This window comes from Anolis sagrei, chromosome 5 (assembly GCF_037176765.1).
Source record: "Anolis sagrei isolate rAnoSag1 chromosome 5, rAnoSag1.mat, whole genome shotgun sequence".
Lineage (NCBI taxonomy): Eukaryota > Metazoa > Chordata > Lepidosauria > Squamata > Dactyloidae > Anolis > Anolis sagrei.
The window spans coordinates 60,319,650-60,341,639 of NC_090025.1; the positions used below are offsets into that span (position 1 = coordinate 60,319,650).

The 21,990-nt window shown below is 39.5% G+C and overlaps 1 protein-coding gene across 3 annotated transcripts in view; it reads left to right on the plus strand.

Annotated features, from left to right (window-relative positions):
* GALNTL6 (polypeptide N-acetylgalactosaminyltransferase like 6) overlaps positions 1-21,990 on the plus strand; it is a 616,387-nt gene that overhangs the window by 547,812 nt on the left and 46,585 nt on the right. For 2 of the 3 annotated variants that reach the window (XM_060778709.2, XM_067468722.1), the window contains 2 exons: positions 7,017-7,124; positions 17,655-17,876. In XM_060778709.2, coding sequence (XP_060634692.1) covers positions 7,017-7,124; positions 17,655-17,876 — 330 coding nt within the window. The remainder of the gene's footprint in view (positions 1-7,016; positions 7,125-17,654; positions 17,877-21,990) is intronic. The other variant, XM_060778710.2, reaches the window with a different exon arrangement.

Consider the following 21,990-nt stretch of genomic DNA (forward strand, 5'->3'; position numbering starts at 1 on the left):
TATGCTTTTATCCTTGCATCACAAAGGCAGTCAAAAGCCATGCATATACATTACAGGACTAGCATCTGTTCCCAATAATCATTAATGTTAGGCAGCAGCCATGCAAATTGGGGTCTTCAAGGATACAGCAACTTTTCTTGTATGTGTGCCAAAGTGCACTCTTTCTCCTTATCAGTCCTTCCCCAGCACTTCTATTTAGTTCAAGCCAATTATAAAGGCAATGAAATGTCAGCATATATTTTCATTAGCATAATACAAACAAGTGCATAAAAATGCTAATTTTGCATCCCACCAATTTAGGATTTTAAGAAAGCCAAGCACAATTGCTATACAAATAATAACAAAGTCGTGTATGTGGGTTTCAAAGTATGTATAGTGGAAGCAGTTGGCACAAACAGATATATCATATTATTGCCACAGGAGGTACACTTTCAATGAAATATTGCCTTTGTTGATGGCAAGCCAGTGAAAGCAGCATGCATTAATTCAAAGGAGCATGGAGATAGTGCAAATCAGCACAGAGCAGAGGCCACATCCAAGTGCTTGGTGAAAGCTGATTCATAAGGGAATAATCTCTATTACCATATGTAAGCATTCAAAGCTACAGCAATCCAGAAACAAAGTGTTGTCTAACCCTTGTAGATATTGTAATAATAAAAGCATTTTGCTAGCACACAGAGAACATGCCTTGGAAATAATCAATCAAAAATTAATCTATTTGTTAATTATTAGATAAAATGCTTGGGAACTAAACTTTAAAAAAATGATGGCTAACATACCATTGAGCAGTTATGAATGTGTAAGCTAGATGTATGTATCTGTAGCTGTTCAGTACTCCTGTTCACAATCATGGTGGTGTTGCTGTGACCCTAAATGTCTCCCCAAACCTATTTTAACAGCCGGCAGCCACACTAGAGAACTCTGTTCTGTTGGTGATCTGGGTGCTATGTCTGGATCTCTCCTGCCAGTGATCTGGTACAACAGTTAGAATCAGGTCTGCTGTTGCAAGCAGGCTTGCCAGGCATCCTGGATTTTCAGGGACAGTCCCTTATATCGGGGAAATGTCCTATGTCCTGGCAGATCACTGGCTGAGATGTCCTGAGGCCTCAGCCAATGAGCTCCCAAACCCCTTTCCCTACCTTCCCTCACCCAAGTTCCTCCTCCTATTTGGCAATTGATGTCTCTCTGCCCCCAACTCAAGACAAGGAGGGGGCAGAAGGATGTCAATTGCCAAGAAGCTTGAGGGAGGCTGGAAGGGAAAGAAGGCAGATCCCTAATTGAGGCCCCAAAAGTCCTGCCTCCAGAAGTCCCCACCCAGAACCCCCCCCCCCCCCCCCCCGCTTGGCTGGGTGTCCCTTATTTTTAAGGCAGATACCTCCTTCTCACACCACAGCTTACTGATATCAGAGGAGACTAGAAATGTCATCCTATAACAGACTTTTTGCCAACAAAACAGACCTCCCTCTTTCAAAGCAGATGCTGGCTATTAAGGTGGGTTTGGGGAATCAGGTCAGGAGATGATACATAGTTCCCATTCATAGCTACAACTGTGATGCAGGGTCTTGGCAAATATTTTAATAATTAAATATTTTAATAAAAATGCTACATGCCCACAATCAGTGCCAGATTTAGGACAAAAGAGGCCCTGTGCTAGTTAAGTTATGGGATCCCTTACTTGAGCCCTGAAGAGGAATACCAGGTGGGTCTACACTGCTTGCTTTATGGCACACTCCCATAAACTATCATTATGTCTGGAACCACTCCAGAACATAACACATTCAAATTTAGAATTGCAGCACACAGTCATAATAATAATCATCATCATCATCTTTATTTATATTCTGCCCTATCTCCCTGGAAGGACTCAGGGCGGATTCTAAACATATAAGGTAAACATTCAATGCCAGAACACAACAACAATGCATCCATAGTAATGAAATTTGGCAACCAAACAAATAAAAACAAATTATGACTTAACAGATAAAACTAAATTAAAAAGCAGCCTGTTATATCAGACATAAGACAAAAATATCAACCATCAAACAGAAGCATCAATTTCTCAGTTCCTTGGGGGCAAATAGATTGATCATTACTCAAGATATCTATTGAGCTATTGGGGCAATCTGGGTACTGATACGGATGGTAGCTATTAATCAGAGGTATAATGGTAGCATTACCAATTACTCCTCCTCCATCATAAAAAAATGGCAGGAAAATGGGCCCTCCTGGCCAAGGGAGCCCTGTGCTTAAGCACACCTAAGCACAATGGTAAATCTGGCACTAACAACTATATATATATATATATATATATATATATATATATATATATATTTCTTTTCTTTTCTTCTTTCTTTCTTTCTTTCTTTCTTTTTTTGAGCAACAATGACTGTTTCTTATCCCAAATGTTTGTTACTGGCTATATCAATAAACTTAATTTAAATAATAATAATAATAGAAATTAGATCAGAACTGTTGTGATGAAATTTTCTAGTGTTAACTAGAACTTAGGCTAGTTTAAGCACTTTTTAAATTATTGCACAAATTGGCATCCAGTGCTTCCTTCCACACTGTTCTTCGCATCTACTGAATGGCCAAAGAGTATGCAGGGAGGATTCAATAATGGTATTGCCCAGATGGTAGCTACCACTTCCCCACACTTCCACATAAATATGCTGGTGGAACTAATTAAGTTGGATTTTGGCTGTTTGGTTTAACAAATTAATTCACAACGTAATTTATTTCCATAGTAATTTTTTGAAATGTACCTAACAGTGCAACATTAGTGAAGTACAGCTGGCCCTCCACATTGGCAGGTTTGATATTTTCAAATTTGATTATTAATAGATTGTATTAAAATGTTCTCTCTAGGAATCTCTAGGTCCTTCAGCGCAATTCTTCTGGAAGACCTAGAAATTCCTAGACAGGTGTTCTCTCAGGTTAAAAAGGCAACATTTTTTAAAAATGTATGGTTATTCACTTTTGCTGGGGTCCTGTGTCCCTAACCCAGTGAATTTGGAGGGCAGGCTATAATTTCCTGTGAATACGTTAGTACTACCACTAACATTTCCAAACTTTGGACATCTAGGATAAAAGTGAGCGTCCCTGCCCAAACATGTGCCAACTCTGCCCATGTTCACAGAAAAGGAGATTCTAAGCCTCTTTCACTAAATGCTCTTAAAATTATTCAAGGGATTGTGAACCATTCACTCCATCACAGGGTGAATACTCCCATATACTCGCTATGGTTTTTCTTGGTTTTGTGTTTAGTGAAGAATAAATCTTTGACACAATTATCTAAGAAAATATTTTTTTTCAAGGCTGCGTTTAAGAAAATACATTTTGTTGTTGTTTATGTTGGCTGTTGATTCATTGCTTTAAAAGAAGACATTTCAGTTTTACGGCTTGTTCATTTAGACCTTCTAAAATATCTGCTGTGCAATTCAAGTCAGTAACTCCACAGGTCAGAATTGCCTCTAGCTCTGTTAGCTTTCATGGGGGGGGTTGAAGTCAAACCTGGTTAGTTCTCTGTTTTGATGTTGCACTCAGTCCAGATGATATTAAAAACATATTTTTAAGAAACTCTGATCTTTGAAAAGAAAGCAGAAAAGAGATGTCTGTAATCATAAGGAAACTAATAAACTAACAGGAACAGCTGTTGAACACCCTTCTGGCTAGTCTGAGATTCATTTCAATTATTCCAAAAAGACACCCAAGGTGAGCACTGCAGTATGTTTTCTGTTTTATATCTAGCACATCTGTGCCAAATGTTATTTCCTCTAAATAGTATTCAACTCATTATTTCCAGCAGGTTTCCCATTCTTATCAGGCTTTTCTCCTTCACTTGATATGAGAGAGAATTCCAGTTATCATTATCATTTATTAGTTATAGTTATTCCTATTTTTATGGCAGATTTGTTCACAATGCCGACCTTTGGTTCTAATTCTTATTTTAAGACCAGAGATTTGCCAGAGATTTACTGAATAGAATATCTGATAGAACTCAGAATAAGAAAGTGTCCAAATTACTTCTGGACATGGACCCTAAGTAACTAATTGAATGCTTCTATTTTGTGTTGCTACGAGGGGCATCCATTAAAGATTTCCGCTGATCCACTTCCTATGGACTGAGAGCAATGAAACTTGGCACAGCTATTAGTCCTTCTCTACATAGGTGCCACCTAGGGACATACACTTCTCCCATCTTTTAAAGCAACTGTAAACACCTTGCTTGTAGAAGTCAATAGGTTGCTCCAAAAGCCACGTTGTGACTTTGGAAATCAGAGTCTCATCATCTGAAAAATATTTGCCCTTCAAAAATAACTTCATTGTTAGAAAGAGGTGGAAGTCCCATGGTGTGAGGTGAATAAGGGAGATGTAGTAGAATTTCAAAGCCACAGGTGCATGCTTCCACTTGGGCAACATGTGAGTTGTGAACTGGGACACCTTTGGTGAGCATGCCACATCTCTTGGTTTTGATGGCCTCCCACAATTTTGTCAGTAGTGAAGCATAGTATGCCCCAGTGATCATGGTACCCTTTACTAGGAAATCCATTAATACTTCTCCTTGCTGGTCCCAAAATACTATGAGCATGACCTTGCCTGCCGAGAGTTGGGCACGTGCCTTCTTTGGAGGTGGTGAGTCATAATGCTTCCATTGCACCGACTAGACTTTAGTCTCAGGATCATCGTGATGAACCCAGCTTTCATCCTGTGTGATCAGTCTGTTGAAAAAGTCCTCTTGGTTCCCATGGCACATCATAAATAGAGCCTGAGAGCATTCGACTTGTTTCTGCTTCTGGAAAGGTGTGAACAGCCAGGGGACCCAGCAAGTGGATGCCTTATGCATGTGAAGATGGATCATTTTTTCCACGGACGCCACACTAATCTTGACATTTTGGCTAATGATGACGCAGCAATTCTCCAAAATGGTGATCTTCACTTGCTCCACTTCAGCACCAAATCAAAACCATTATAAGTTCTGAGTTGTAAATTCTCACGTAACCTATAGTGACTTCTATCATTACACATGTGCAGCTTCAGTATCCTGGGATAAATAGAAGTGGGCCAGGGGAAATCTTTAATGAACACCCCTCATATGTAAAAGATTAAAAAACAGCATACAAAAGCTGTGGCTTGACTTGTACATAAAAAAATTAAGATTATCAGTATTTTTAACGTACCTTGCTACAGTTATAATAATAGATACAATACAATTGCTTAACTTCTTGACCGACACTTAAAAATTTCATTGTATTTTAATTCCAAGAGAATTGGAGTAAGAATTCCCAGTGAGAACTGCATGGTATTGCATTATAATATCTATGAGATATCCAAAACGATATGCATTCTGTCCAAACATCTCAGCCAAAATACACAAGTAAAATTAAGTCCAGATCTTTTTTAAAAACCCATATATTTCTTAAAGTGTGGGGTGCTTCCTGGTCCTAATGATATCTAATGTATATGACATAATAATTCTTATTTTCCTGACATCATTAGTTTATGAAAGAAAGAAGGGAAGAGAGAAGGGAAGATAGAAGGAAAGAAACAGCACTAGGGTTTTTTAAATCAAAAATTTGTTAAACTAAGGCCAAAAAAGTACCCCAATGGCAAAAATCAATAGATTTTTAAGACATATTCTTGAGCCATCCATATTTTAGTTTGTTAAAGGGAAAACTATACATGACAAGTAACCGAAGTTAGAGGAATTATTTACAAGTGAGCAAGTGACTTTGTTAGTTTGGCTATGCTTGAAATCTACTGCAAAAAAAACTGAGGAGGAATTAATCATGCAATTCTAGCATATGAGGGTTAACTCACCGGGATGGTTATGGGGATGAAAATGGGAGACTTCTACATCTGCCCTTCTTGATTCTTTGTAGGAGTGGGAATAATCCAAATGTGATAAAGATATGCTACTAGTATGGTATGGAGGCACATAATGAAGTTCTGCTAAAGATTTATTTGGCAAGTAGGTGTGAAGTAATCTAAGGAAATTATCATGTGATAGATGATAGCTAGTAGATAGATAGATAGATAGATAGATAGATAGATAGATAACCCTTGGTCAGTGTACTAGATTGAAACAGCACAGGAAACACATCAGATTTAGTCCCATAGATTAATGCCAAATTCATCCTTTGTGAATCTTAATTTATGCAAATGACAGCATCCATAAGAAGACTGAGAAATGTTCAGTGGGCAAAGGATAACTAGCATACTGTTTTGGGGGAGAGGAAGAATAAGATGGAGAAAGAATAGACACGGTCTCCTGGGATGGAACTGGACGAGTACCTGCACTCTGCTCCCTATCATTCTTGGCATCAATCAATTGCAGGCTGTCTGATTCCTGATCCAAGAGACATGCAGGGCTGCCAACCCTATGGCGTTGTAACAAATAAACAAGTTGTAGCCTTGGTTATCCCAACATCTTGTATTCGGCTGTTTTTTTGAGTGGGTGCGGGAGGTGCGAGGGTTCATGAAACCAAAACAATTTATTTTCTTTAAAACAATTTGAACGTCCCTTTCTGGGGAATCCAAAATCTGCTTCTGGCATCTGTTCTGGGGCATCCAAAATCTGAGTGGTCAATCAGCCTCCTGATTGACTGAAGTGTCCAATAATGGACATGGGACTCCAGATGAGGTAGATACATGCCCATACAAAGGGGTGTTTCTAATATATTGAGACCCCATACTTTGGGAAGTGTTCAAGCCCCATAAGAATCAGAGCTGATTTGGGGTAGTCATGTTCTATCTGGCTCTTTCTGGCTTTGAATTCCTTAATGCAAATCTTTGCTGTTGTTGTTTTTAAAATTGTTTTCAGAATACATTTTTTAACACAGACAACCCTCCTTTTCTGCAAACACAGTTGCTACTGGAAGAATAGAGAATGAATAGTTTGGATTTTTCACATCATTGTTTTCTTTTCAGCTATTGACTTCTTGTGAAAATTGCCACACTTTTGATTCTATTGACAATTATTATCCTCTCTTTATTTTATTTTATTTTTTACTCAGGTCTGGATGTGTGGAGGTGGTATGTTTGATGTTCCATGTTCAAGAGTTGGCCACATCTACAGAAAATATGTTCCTTACAAAGTCCCATCTGGAACTAGCCTAGCAAGAGTAAGTAACTTAGTATTTATTTTATGTAATTCTTCAGTTGTAAGTGCTAGTGGCATATACCAGTTGCTTTGTTCAGAAGTAAAATGTTGTGTAAAGAAAAAAATCACAACATAGGCTCTGGATTCAAACATAAAATATCTTCCAGCCCTTGCTTTGAACAATCAAAATCTGAGTGCAGGCACTCTTTCCCTCATCCTCTCTCACATAATGATTGATAGAAGTCTTCCTGGCCACTCTGCACATCATGTATCATCACATCTACTGGCACTTGAATTGTGGTAAGAAAATTCCCCTCTTTTTGCCTGATTTTAATCAAACCAAGATGCTCCTAGAGCCTTGTAGAAGTTGCAGCTAAGGGACTAATACAAAGAGCAAAGAGATTGAGTCTATCTGCCTTCCAAGCATTGGACTGGGTTTGTTTTTTTTTGTTACTGGTTTGCAATCGTAGTTTTGAAATAAAAGTGTGTAACAGTAGAGACCACTGGGAAATAGTAATATTAAATAGAGGCAAAATGATCAACTGGAAATTGCAGTCCTTGCAGTTAAGGTATAATGTTGCACTATGTGTAGATCCTCAGGAAAGGCAATCCATGCTGTCTTAGCCAAATTTTTAGATGTGCTCCATGAACTCTGTAAGGTTCAAGGGCCATTGGCCTTGGGGACCACATTATCCCCAGCCTGGGCTACCGCTTCATAGTGACAAGACTGTAATGTAGGGTTGGATATAGTCTCCTGGAATCTGGCCGGCTGGGAAAATAAAGTGGCAGATAAGGAATTCATTGGAACTATTCAGAAATTTGACATTATCTGCCTGCAAGAGACCTGGACACATGAACTTAATCCTCCATTCCTAGGGATTGTAATGGGTTAAGCCCTTGTGTAGACTGAATTGCTGACCTGAAGACCTGAAGGTCAGCTGTTCAAATCCATGAGACAGATGAATTCCCATCTATCAGCCCCAGCTTCCCATGCAGTGACATGAGAGGAGCCTCCCACAGGATGCTAACTCATCCAGGCATCCCCTGAGCAATGTCCTTACAGACAGCCAATTCTCTCACACCAAAAGCAGCTCAGGTTACTTCTGATACAATAAAAAAAACCCTGCAAATCTATCTCTTGTTCGAAAAACCTTGGTAGTGGTTCCTATCATTTGCAAAAGGCACAAAAAATCAACTAGAGCCACTATTTTACTCTGATGGCCTATTTGGTTTCAATTCAAGAGGCTAAAATTCAACTGATTCTCTGCTCAGTATCCCCATGCTCTATTTCCCCAGCCAATTGCCCAACAAAAGAGGATGTGTTAACATGAACCAATCTCACAAGGCTGTTTTATCAAATCAATAAAAGCTTAGCAATCGATGCATTTTCAAGGAGTCATGTCCAAAGCAGGGGGGGGTGCAATCTTTTGTGTATGAATGCAGGGAAAGGTGCCTTTATTATTATTTGGTCTTTAAATGCTGCCGACTGATGCTTGACTTCAACAGCCATCACTCAACTGCCACACAACCAACAGAATGGCAATGAGTGCAACTCGAGATAGGAGATCTCTTGAAAGAAACACCTTTCTGAAGTAATAAGTGCTTTGTTGATCCCATTCTGACATTCCACTGAATACTTTATTCACAACTGTTTCAGAAAAATTGACTACTTTCCCTATTAGAACCTGCCTAGTGCAGATGTAGGCAGTGTACACGGTGTGGGTCCTTCAAAGCTACTTAAGGTCCCATGGGTTTCTTTTCCTAAAACTGTAAATAATTAGAAGGCACTGTCAGAGTATTTATTTAAGGTGGGGAAGGTATCCTAGATGTGAAGCAGGTCTTGAAAGAAGCCTTTCAATGTTTCTCACTCCTAATCTAACAGTTAAAAGAGCTCAAAGACATAAACATGTTCATCTGGATCATTGAGCAAAGGTATATTGTAGCATCCATGGGACTAAGAGAAAGAATTTGTAACATAAGATTACATAGACTGAGTCTACTTCACCAGGTTTCTGCTTCTTGCAGCCAATGAATTAGACTTATCCTACAAACGTCTCAGCCTCAACGGGCTACAATATCCTTTTGAGTTCCAAAAATGTATGCAGACTTGAGTAAATTATATGTCCATAGAATCATACAATCATAGAGTTGGAAGAGACCACAAGGACCATCCAGTCCAGCCCATGCCATGCAGGAACACAGAATCAAAGCACCCTCAATAGATTCCTAACTTCATGCCAGTACATATGTCTAGCAGATTGAGACAGATGCATGAAGTGGCAACATTGGGTTGTGTATTCATTTGCCAGGTGAAGCTTATCCCAGAAACTGAATGCTCAAGATGAGCTTTTGTGATGTTACAGGGATCAAGCCCTCAAACAACAAATTGTCCTAATTTGCAGGGATATCTGAAAGACCACCAGCTCCCATATGAGCCTGCCAGGGGTTTGAGCTCTTCATAGGAAGTTCCATTGTATGTCCCAACACCTTATGAAGTGAGAGAAACGGTGCAAAAAGTACTCAACAACCTAACTATGTTGGTGGATACATCTTGCAAGTTTCTCTGTAGCAGAACCGTGATTGGAAGCTTCAAGGAAGGTTCCAAACACATAAGCTTATAGCAGACAGTCTAGACAGTGCTAACCTTTATGACATTCAATATTTGAAAGGGTTGCTTTAACTAGGATTCTAGGATTGTTTTTAGTCAACTTCTAGGCATTTCAGAGGATTTCACTGTATTTTAACATATTTTATCTGTCTATTGTTTTTTTATTATTTTTACATGTTTGTCACCCCATAAGCCCTTGTGAATTAGGGGAAAGTGATACAGAAATACTTAAATAAATAAAATCAAGTATTTCTTCTCTCCAACAAAAAGTGGAAATTGTTTTGTTGATGCAATTGATTTGGAATAGTCTGTTATGCCATGAAGGGTTTTCTTAGTTGCCTTTGTAGGTTGACTTGAAATGGTTTAGTTGGCATGCCTTTCCACTGGTTAAGCGCAGGTTTTACAGCTAAATTTGTTTCCCAAATTCCTTGAGTCCTACTATAGAGTTGTATTTGTTGACAGTAAGTCACCTGTGATAAATTAGGCGAAAATGCCCCCTAGTGACATTTTTGTGTATATATACACACACAGTTGCTTAAAAAGTATGCAGTCCTATATCCTGCCCTCACTTTCCAGATGTGACATAAACAGTTAGTTATATGAAGAGCTTTTAATCAAGAGATTGACATCCGCTGTAAATGATCGGGGGGGGGGTGCATTTTGATGGCTCTACCTATTGACATGGCACAAACTATGTTCTTCCATTTACTGAAAGGCGTAAATTATGCTTAAACAGCTGCATGTTCTTTATAACATGGTCTTCCAGTTGTCTTCCCCATCATTCTTGATTGGTGATTAGGAGTAAAGTTGAATTTCCAGCACCACCTGTAAGGCAGCACAGTCCTCAGTTCATATTCAAAGGCTTCCTAATGTTGCAGTTGTATATAAACACACCCAAGAATAAGTTCTGTTAGATTCAGATGAACCGACTTCTGAACTGAGTTGCATACACTTTGTAATTATAACTTGCAGCCACGTCCATTGCAATCAGATTTTTTTTTGTTTGCTGTTGGTTCACAGCCCCTCCACTGCTTCCGTTTTGCCACCCTAATGCCAATGAATAGACCCGCTACCTTCCTATATGGTGTAAAGCACACATACTGTTGTTCCTTGATTGTGTCTGTAATGCAGTTTTAGTCTTTTCCTACTGCCTTCCACCTTACCAGACATTATCACCTTTTCCAAGGAGTCATGCTATTCATGGTGTTTCCAAAATATAATCCCCTCAGTTTTGTGATTTAGGCATCTATGGCTTTATTTGTTTTCAGACTAATTTATTAGTCCTTTTGGCAGTGCTTGGTACCTGTCAAACTCTCTCAAATGAAGTAATTTTGTTCCTGTCAGCTTCTTAAATATCCACCATGCATATAAACAGCATGAATACTATAGGTTAATAAATAGCTGTGAAGCAATGTAGAACATGTGGTGCTATGAGTGTGTTCGGTTCAGCCAAAACTGCCAGCAAGGCCTCACGGCATCCTCTGCATTGTAATTATCAGAGACAGATGTGTGGGTTCGATGCCATGTATCATCTCTAGCTTTTGCCCCATTGGCTTTCTATGCCCATTCTTTTCAAATCCAATGGCTTAGAAATTTCTCAGAAGAATCAAGTTGTATTGTTTCCCATAAAATGGTAACAAAAGGCAACCCGATGTGAGGCATAAGTCATTTAGAAAGAAGTATTCTCAGGATATCATTTCTTAAAGTGCTCTAATTGCAACCACACAATGCCTGCTGGCATTAATGTTTTGTTTTCTGTTGTGAAGACAAAGCAGGTGGTAACCTATCTTGCTGTGCCAGCTGAAATGTGCTCCATTTGTTCTGTATCTCACTCTCTTTGTATTTGGATACGTCTTATTGGTTTTGAGACATCTCGCTTTGTTCGCTTGGAGCAAAGCAAATTAATAATATTTGGGAGAGCTGTTTCTAAATGAACTTAGGAAGCAAATCACAATGGGAGAGACTATTCCAAGCTGAAACATTATCTCATGCCACAGATTATGAAATCTGCATTGTTCATTGTCATATGCACAATGTGTCTCTCAGCACTCTGTGGCTGATATTCTGTTAAAGAAGTAACATCACCAAGGGTACATTTGGCATTTTTGAAGGGTGGTGATATGAGATATTCCCTGCTGGAATATCCTTACAACAGATACCTTCACCTGGAACCTGACATGGAAAAAACAATTAAATGAAGTTTAACTGTTAAGTGGAAAACAAGGTATAAAAAAACAACACTGCTGCAGTTTAGCAGCTTTTGTTTTTATCAGAACTTGAGAGTGTTCCTTCAGATTAGACCATCTGAGTAAATTGCACAATGAAGCCTTACCTCAGAGAATGGGTGAGAAGATGCATTGCTAAATATTGTTCAACATGAATATGCCCCAGCATATTGAGAGCTAGCATGACAGTGCAAGGGTGTGGAGACAGATCTTGGCTTAGCCCTTGCTTTCCTTGTGCAAAAGTAAGAGCCCGGTGTGCTAAAGCGAGTTGGTACATTTAATTGTGCATTTGTTCGTTTATTTTTTTAAAAGGACACTCGGGGATTGTTCATAATTACTCACCTTATGATATAATTAATATACATAAGGCAGTAACCCTATACTCCCATACAAAGATTAATTTAACATATTCCTGAATAAGTACATATAAGATTACACAATAAGTATATCATGATTTTTTTGAAAAGTGAAAGTCTGTCTGCTAGATGTTTACCAGTCATCTGGAGTTTCTGTATCACTCCTTTTTCACTCTCGGTTGCCATATTGTCATTCCTTAAATTCTTGCAGACAGACAAAGATTTGGAAAAGTTACAAATCTTTGGATTAGAACTCCCAGAAATCTCAAACCAGCATGATAAAAAAAAACCCAACCCAAAACTTTTCCAAACTCCAATACACACAGAGACAAACACACATTTGGGTTGAAGAACAGTGAATGTTCCCGTAACTGGATTACAAAGCAATAATACCTGTGATTTTCTATCATTGAAGAGGCCAAAAGGGAGAGAGTGCAAGATTCAGCCTGGTTTTAGTTTTATCTCTAACCTGCTGTAAATGTGTGAACCAAATCTCAAAGTCTTCTGCTTTTAAGGAGTCCCTCTATTCCTGAGGACTTTGCTCACTTCTAAAGAAAGTAGTTTCACTGTGCAGATGATTTCATAGGAAATCCTAGAAGCAATCTGAGGCCTGGGTGCTAATTAAACAAACTACACTGACGTACATTAAGGGCTCTCTTTCGCATGTTTTTATAGGTGTCCACATTAAATGGTCAGTGTAGATAGGGCCTTAGAACCTCGTCAGACGTTCTTTGGTCTCTGTTTCCATGCACTTGGAAAACAGAGCCCCACAGGAGTCCATGGAAGTCATCACATAACTTAAGGGTGCCTCCAGTGGGATTTTGTGGCACTCCATTTCCTAAGCACATGGAAACAGAGTCTGAAGACCATCTTCAGGAGTTGGGTGTTACCTGACTCCAAGCAGGAGAATGCAGAAGAAAGTGGGGGAAAGGTGCGGTAAGCACATGGGATAGCTGGCCATCCCGAATGACAAGAGGGAAAGGAGTAAGACGGTTCCCTCCACTTTACCCCCACTTTCCCCAAGCCCGTCTGATGAGGTCCTTAGTAACAATGCCATATTTCATGTTCTGTGTTTCACTATTCTATTTATTAAAAGATTTATGCTCTGCTCTATATCAGGCCAGCTTACAAATAGCACTAAAACAAGTTAAACAGGTTAAAAATAACAAGGATGTATAAGTCAATAAAACATATTATGAGTTAAAAGCATATCACACACACACACACATACACACTATAAATTACAGTCTTAGGTTGAATGAATAAAGCCCAAAGGCTTGGCAAGCCACCATGTTTTAACTTGGCACTTTATTTACAAGAGTGTTTGTGTCATTAGGGCCCCCAGGGGCACAGCATTCCACAGTTGGAGTGCCATGGCTAAGAAGACCCTCTTCCATATCAAAAGACAGTATATTACCCTCACTGGAAGGACAAGGAAAAAGTCCCCTCACAACAGAGCTTAATTCTCAGGCAGGCATCACGGTGCTATAGTAGAGACAGAGAGACAGACACAGACATTATATTTTATTGTTATAGGAAGTGTCAATTATGCAGTGGCAGATTGCTGAACAGTTAAAACTATATAAAACAGTGGTGTTGCATTCAAATATACAGTGTTTCTAACAGGTTTTTAATTAACTTCACATCTAAATGCCAGGAAACAGGAAAGAAGAAATTAAATGCCCAGTTTTGTTACATTTTCTTATAGAAGCTGTAGAGCAAATGGAAACCTTTTTATTGTAAGGCTGTTATTATTTGAAAAGCATTATTTTACATAGTTTTTAAAGACTCAAATGGTAGAGGAAAGATGAAGCATTTCAGACTTTGTTTAGACAGGGAAGTGCTGTGAATGAAGCTGGATAAGCTGGTTACAGCTATAATTGTTTCTGTTGCTGTTACTACCACTACCAGTAGAGATCCTTTTAGTAGTTCCAGTTCCAGTATATTCAATATCCATTAAATTAAGGCAATTTACATTAGTGTTACTTCACTATTCAGCTTGATTCAATTGATCTACTATAGTTGGTAGGACTAATAGGATCCAGGCCACATCATCACTTTTTGGGACACATTTCCTGAAAGCACCTACATGATGTAACACTTTTGCCAAATGAAAAAGCCACAGAAGCTTTAAAAGCTTTTAAGATGCATTTTCTGCATTGTGGTTGCCCCATGAGTGCGTCAATTTTTGTGCCTTTTGTATTTTGTTATATTTTGTTGGTATGGCCAACATAGCAGTTCCTGAACATGTTTTATTATTAAATTGGTCAGATAGTGGCTCTTACTGATCTGGCTTATACATATGGAAGCAAATGAGACAGCACCTGCCCTCCTTGGACACCTGGTGCATTTATTTACCACTAAAGTTACTGTATGCCCACATGTGTGTAGATATGACGTCAGAAATCCACAGCCAAATAAATATGCAAATCTGGATCACATTCTCAGTTCACATTTTTCTCTGAGTGTTACATAAGAAGATAAAAGCCTTGTTCCATTAATCCAAAGGCCCGTCTTGTCCAGTGTTATGTTCACACAATGGCCAACTGGATGCTTATCATCCCACTATTAACACCCAAGTATAACTTCATCCTCCGGTTCAAAATCCCCAGTAACTGGTGTTCAGAAATCAGCTACCTGTGATATTAGAGGTAATATATAGGCGTCATAAATAGTAAACACTGATAGTTTTTGGACTATAGATTGGACTACATAAACTACCATGATTTGATTATATAAACAAGCAAGGCAGCCAGATTGAAGCAGGCAAGGCTGACCCACTGTGATAGATGGTGGCTCCGATTTCAGTGAGTTGGTGAAGCCAGACTAGGTCTTAGTTTGAACTTCAAATTTTGAACACTATCTTCGAACGGGTTCAATACACTGGAAAGATCCTTTGAAACAAGGGAGTGTCAAATGCAGCCCCCCAGGTCGCAGGTGAATCTTAGGGCCCTTCCACGCAGACCCAAAACCCAGGGGTTTTACTGGAGTTTTTCAAGCTCCAGGAGCCCAAAGGAGCAGGATGATACTGCCACCCTCTCCTCCCAGCAGCCCCAAATATGACATCTTCCGTTTTGATCACAGTATACTGTTATCCTCAAGATCGTAGTTTCAGAATTTTTTCATGGAGTTTCTCCAGTAGAACATTTCTTTAAATAAACTAGTACCTTGTGTTATAACTTTTTGAATCTCCTTGACTAAAAGAAACAGTATGTTTATTTGTATGTATGTTTATTTAATATATTGTAAGCTTAAAACAGTTTATCTATTTTCACACATAGTGAGAAACTTGGATTTTCTGCTGTGAAAATGAATGGTAGTGAACTTTGGAACTTACACTATCCTCTGTTCTTTCATGTGTTGCGAGAGAATGCTTTATCTGCCATTTAAAATTAAGTACCATTTCCCATTGCATCACACCCAAGGAACTATGGTTTAACTGTGCTTAATTGGTGGGAAGCAGTAGTTTTAGATCCTGGCTTGTTTTCAAACCATAGTTTACATAAGCCACAACTCCAAGGAATGGTGGTTTGTTTAAAAATCAAGCGATAATCTATCAATTGTCCTCCTTGGCTTGTGAAAGCAGAGATATCAAATAATATCTGAGTCCTACCTTGCTGTGCAGTGTTGCCCTTGAAGCAAGAAAAATAGTTTCTTTCTATACAAATCTGGCTTTTAGCTCATCTTCAAGTGTTGCTTTACTATAATAGTATACAAGTAGTATACACATTCATTGCTTCCAAAGTCTTGTATTCATAGCCTTGTTTTAGACAGATGGATGGATGGACAGATCTCATTTGCAGACCAACTCAGTTATGGGAGCATTATAGTTGTTTGATTACTTCTATATTTCCCAACAAATTAAATTAATCCATGGCATTTTTATTGCTGGCAAAAATCTAAAAATGTGGTCATGCAGACGTGAAATGGATTCAAAATGATTTGGCTGCTTTTAGATTAGCTAGAATGCTGCAATTTGCTATATACAGTTCAAGAAGCCTTGATTAAAGAAAAGCTTTTTGGAGGGACACTTTATATCAAAGAGTCAGAATTCACAGCATGGAGTGTATCCCTATTATGTGTTGTTTTCCATCACAGAGAAAGCAAAGCTTTCTGTTAAGATTGGCTCTCTCTCTCCTAACAAATACAGGTGCTGATTGCCAAAGGCTATCTGAAAAACAAAGGGGAGATATCAGCATGCCTACAAGGGCCCAAAGTTTTGCAGAGGGATTGAGAAATAAGAAGAACACTAAGGGGTTGAAAACTCCAAAAGAACCACATTAGTATTCACCACACTCACTAGCCACAGAAAGCTGAGTGTCTAAATGGTGATGGTAGTGGAAAATGCTGGAAAGTAGTAAAGGAATGGGAATATCCTGGAAGACAGCTTGGTTGACTGGAAGCCCGAACTTCCACAGTGTAATGATTAATTGACAATAGGATAAAAACCCAACCCTCCAAAAATAACTCAAGCTAAGCAAATCATACCCAAAGGCAACCAAGTTAGGAACATGAGGCAGAATATTCCCAGTAGTATTAAGGAGAGAGAACTACAAGAAAATGAGTTCCCCGCAATGAGTCCTCTAATATTTACTGCATGAGGAAGCTACTTATTAGAGCTTCTCCTGACTAATAGTGTGTTGCTGGAGAGAAAGGACAAATATTTATCTGTAAAGGTTGATTTAAAAATTGGGTGACCTTTCCCACTACACAATCATAACACTTCAATACCACATTGATTGCCATGGTTGCATCCCTGAGGTTTGCAGCTTTGTGAAGCAATAGAGCTTTCAAGCAGAAAATTCTTTGTTCCCCTTCCTAAATTGCATTCCATAGGATTCCATAGTATGTTGCTATGGAAGTTGAAGTAGAAACATAATTCTGTGTGTGAAAGACCCCCTGAGTATCAGGAGCGCCGAAGGGAAAATATCCTGAGGTCTGGGCTCATTTCCCGTTACCTCTACAAAATTAATCTCAAATTTCAAAATAGTTCTGCTTTAAATTGCTGTTGGGAAACCAAATGAGACAATCAAGTAACAAGTGCAAGAGATATTTGCAGGAAGGTTCCACTGAAATAATTAAACAAGTCTTTACTGTATCTAGTTAATTGAATCCCGTTCAGTAATTGCAATGAGCTGTTTTGTTTTGCTTTGCTTTGTTGTTAAAGGAGGAATGAAGCCATCCGTCTGATTTTTATCAGGCCCTTAATAGCATTTAAATGTGAAATGCTTCCATTTGCTTAATGTACAACCAGCCAAAGCTGGATAAGGGAATGAGGTATTGTAATGGTGTGTGTGTATATCAGTGGTAACAACCAGCCTTGAGTGAAGAGAGATGACTGACTCTTGCTTTCTGCTGCTCAGAACCTGAAGCGTGTGGCTGAAACGTGGATGGATGAGTTCGCAGAGTACGTTTACCAGAGGCGGCCGGAGTACAGGCATCTCTCCACCGGTGATCTTTCAGCCCAGAAGGAGCTTCGCAAGCACCTTAAGTGCAAGGACTTCAAGTGGTTCATGGCTGCAGTGGCTTGGGATGTCCCCAAATATTTCCCTCCGGTGGAGCCCCTACCTGCTTCCTGGGGAGAGGTGAGGAATATACGCAAACTCAGAGCCATGTTTAACAGCATAGTACATTTTATGACCTCGGAGAAGTCTGGTCTAGTATTTTGTTTCCTTCAGAAGTGCCACTGTTGTGACATAGCTTGCACAAATATATCCTGACCACCATACACAGTGAGATCTTGCATGCAGATAATAGAAGTCAGAATTACCAAATATGTACAGTCAGCTTTCAACATTAGCTGGGGTTAGTGGCACAGGATCCCAACTGAAAGTGAAAAACCATGAAAACAGAAATTGCTTATCCCTCTCTTCAGGAATTTCTAAGTCCTCCAGCATGACTATGGTCAACATCTACTGGAAGCTAAAACAGGAATCGCATTGGAGGACCTAGAGATGTCTAGAGAGGTATAGAACTATTTAGGTCATCCTGCATGCCTGAAGGAAGTTGACCATAGGATCACATTTGAGGATCTACAGATTCCTAGAAAGAACATTTTGATTAAATCAATGAATACTCAAATCTGCAAAGTCCAAGCCATAAATGTAGAGGGGCAAGTGTCGTTGTCCAAATGAGGAACAACTGATAAAAGATAATTATCAAATATTATGAACAGTGCCCAGTCTGATATTGCACAATATGAATACAGACCCTGCCTTAGTAATTGTGTGATAAATTACTGGTTGTCTATCTTCTTACACTTTACATGTAACCAAAAGCAATCGATTTTTGACAACCATAGTTCTGTTGTGGCCAGTTAAAAAATAGCAGCGGAGCCCATGTCGTTATGGGCTTCCGAACAAACTCAACCAATTGAACAAGCCAAAGGCAAATGTCAATAACAAATATATGCACAAGCCTAATGGAAGGTCACAGAGCTTCATTCTTCTGAAGATCTTAAAGCTAATTTTGATGGTGTTGAAATAACTTTTTAATGTCACTAAAGATGATTGCCAGGAGGTGTTAGGGATATCAGATCAAGGCAGGATAGTTAGCCAAGAGATTTATAGGACATTAGAGCTAGGTAAGACAATCAGCGTTTTCTCTATTTTAGAAACACTGGCAATGGTTCATTTGAGATGTACCCCATACATCTATACATCTCTGTCCTGGATGAGGTGGAGCAGGGAATCACTCTTGCTTCCCTTCCTTCACAGCTATTCCTTTTGGACTATCCTGAGCCCTCTGCCTCCCTGAAAAGCCCCCCACACCCCAACACAACCCCAACACAACCCCAACACAACCAAAAACATTCAGAAAAAAATGTGCATGCCATGTGGCATAAAGGCAATAGCTTTAAAAACCTATCTTAGGGCCCTTCTAAACATGGCTAAATGCATCACAGACTAACATTTTAAAACCTAGTTTGTTTTGCCTTTTGTGGTCACATGTATAGAGGATACCCCATAGTTTTGACAGGGAATGGTCATACAACCACCTTTGCAAATGCACAACCAGCATGGGTGGCCAGAGACAGTGCCAGTCTCCCCTCCCTCCCCCTGCCCCCAAAATAGAGGGAAAGGCATCTTACCAAGACATGACGTTTCTTTAGTTCCATGGGCACTGAGAAATGACGCCACAGAGCTGTTGAGAGGGAATTTTATCTGCCATTACGCCGTCTCAGACTGACAGCCCAAGGAGTGCAGGATGGCTGTGAGCACACCTCCTGGGATTGCAGATGATGATCCCAAGAGGCAATCCCCACAGACCCCATACCTGTAATGGTCCAGACCTTCCTGGAAGATCCTGACCTTTACAGATATTTTAAAAACTCAGAATAGTAGTTTTTAACCTATAATAGTGGGTTTATTCCAGGTTAATATCCATTAACCTGGTTCATTTGGACACTCCAAGCTAATGTGATTCCTAGTCCACATTTTGTGGCAATCAAGATGGGCCTTTTGATTCTCTCCATCAGACTTCACATCCTTCAGAATTGGAGAGCCCCCTGTTTCTTCAGGTTCTAATCCCACTGTTTTTTCTTCTTCTCTTCTGGTTTATGGATTCTTCCTTTTATAGTTTGCAGAAAGGAATGTATGTTTGTGTGTTTGAAAAAGAAAGAAAAAGTTCAGAAAAAATGTTGGAAAACGGTTAAAAATGGCAGCAGAGCCCATGCCGTTATGGGCTTCCAAACAAAATGATCCAATTGAACAAGCCAAAGGCAAACGGCCATAACAAATCTATGCCCAAGCCTAATGGAAGGTCACTTGAAATATGTATATCTTACTGCTAGCCTACAAAATGTGGCACCCAAAGCATGTCCTTCTTTCTTTATATCTCACTTATTGTAGCTAAGCCACTTACAGTCACCTAGGTACTACTTTAAATTTAAATGCAGAGAGAGAGCAGCAATGTTCCATCTTTTGTATTTTGCATCCTTAGAAATTGTTGCCAATTCTCTCCTAATGCCACACAGACCTTTGCACATTCCAGTCACAGCTTTGTTATGTGAAGGGCATTCTGTAAAATTGTAGAGCTTGGAAGCTTTTTATGATGCTGGATTGCACTGCAATGACCCTGACAGAGTCAAGGCATCAACTTTGATTGTCAAGGATCCGGCATTGTTTGAACAGATTATTTAACTGAACAGCATTTCTGACTTGATTTGCCATCTATCTGACACCATAGATTGCTTTATTTAAGAAGCTTCAGCTACATCTAGTGTTTGTCATTCTTAAATGCTTCGAAGCTGCCATGTGCTATTTTTTTCTCTCCTAATAGCATGTTAGCTGAGTTTTCAGTAACTCATATCAGGATGGAAAATGCACATGGATTTGTCACTTTGATTCACCATTGAAATTCATCATATTGAAAGTAGGGTTTCGTTTTATTACAGCCAGCCATCTGGGATTTTAGATCCTAGGATTATTAATCATGTTTATATATTACTTATTTTGTACGGGATTCAAAATAGAGCTAAGGAGCTATCCTATACTTTTCTCATACTTATAATTATCCCTGATTGTGATTTAAAATGAAAGTCAGGTGGCATTTGTTTTTTCTAAGTCTTAAAATATCTGAAACAGGGTCTCCTGGGCCCATGTACAACATTGTCTTCACTACTAGTCAGTGAAAAATTCAGTAGCATTAGCCGTGCATGGACAAGTTTGATTATTTCCAGTGATCCATACCATAATACAAAAGGTTTTGAAAGAACTCTTCATTTCAAAGAAAATGATTTGGTATGGTCAGAGCTTGGAGCAGAACTGCTCTAGCCATTGAGGAAACTGTACCCTCCTCCTCTCCAAATAGTTATAATGTTTCTGAGTTATGGGAAGAGAACTTCGAATCCCAGGTCTCCTGGAGGTGTAGCACATAGCACAGTTCTATAGACCTTTTTTGGCTGAGGGACCCCACTAAAACCCTAAGAGACCTCCCTTATATCTCCTTACATGGAAAGTGTCATTCACTTGGATTCTGATTGCACAATTTCCATTGTTCATTACCCTTGTTACCATTGAATATCCATCTCCCAGGGAGGGGTGGGTTGTCCAACATTTTGCAGAATTTGGTTAGGTTACAATACAGAATAATAATTGGAATTAAGATGCTCACTCCAGTCATCAAAAAAAAAGTCAGAGAATGCTTTGAATGCAATTTTCCTGCTTCTTGGCAAGGGGTTGTTTAAGGAGCTCCACTGGCTGCCGTTTATTTTCCGAGCCCAATTTAAGGTGCAGGTGCTTACCTACAAAGCCCTGAACGGTTTGGGACTACCCTACCTGCGTGACCGCATCGCTGTCTACGAACCCAAACGCTCACTCCAGTCATCTGGAGAGGCCCTGCTCGTGATCCCGCCCACATCACAAGCGCGCTTGGTGGGGACGCGAGACAGGGCCTTCTCCGTGGTGGCCCCCCGCCTCTGGAACGCCCTCCCGAAAGATCTCAGACAAGCCCCTACACTGGCAGTCTTCAGAAAGAATTTGAAAACCTGGCTGTTCCAATGTGCCTTTTCAGATTAGGAATCTCCCACTACCAAATCCCAGAAGCACTTTAGTACCAAATCACCGCACACTGCACACCGCACTTATATCATAATCCCACACCCCTCCGATACATCAGCACTTTTAACCTTGTACCCCTACTCCGGCCGACTCAGTTTTTAATAATGTCTTGTCGTATTGCTATTGTTATTGTTTTTCT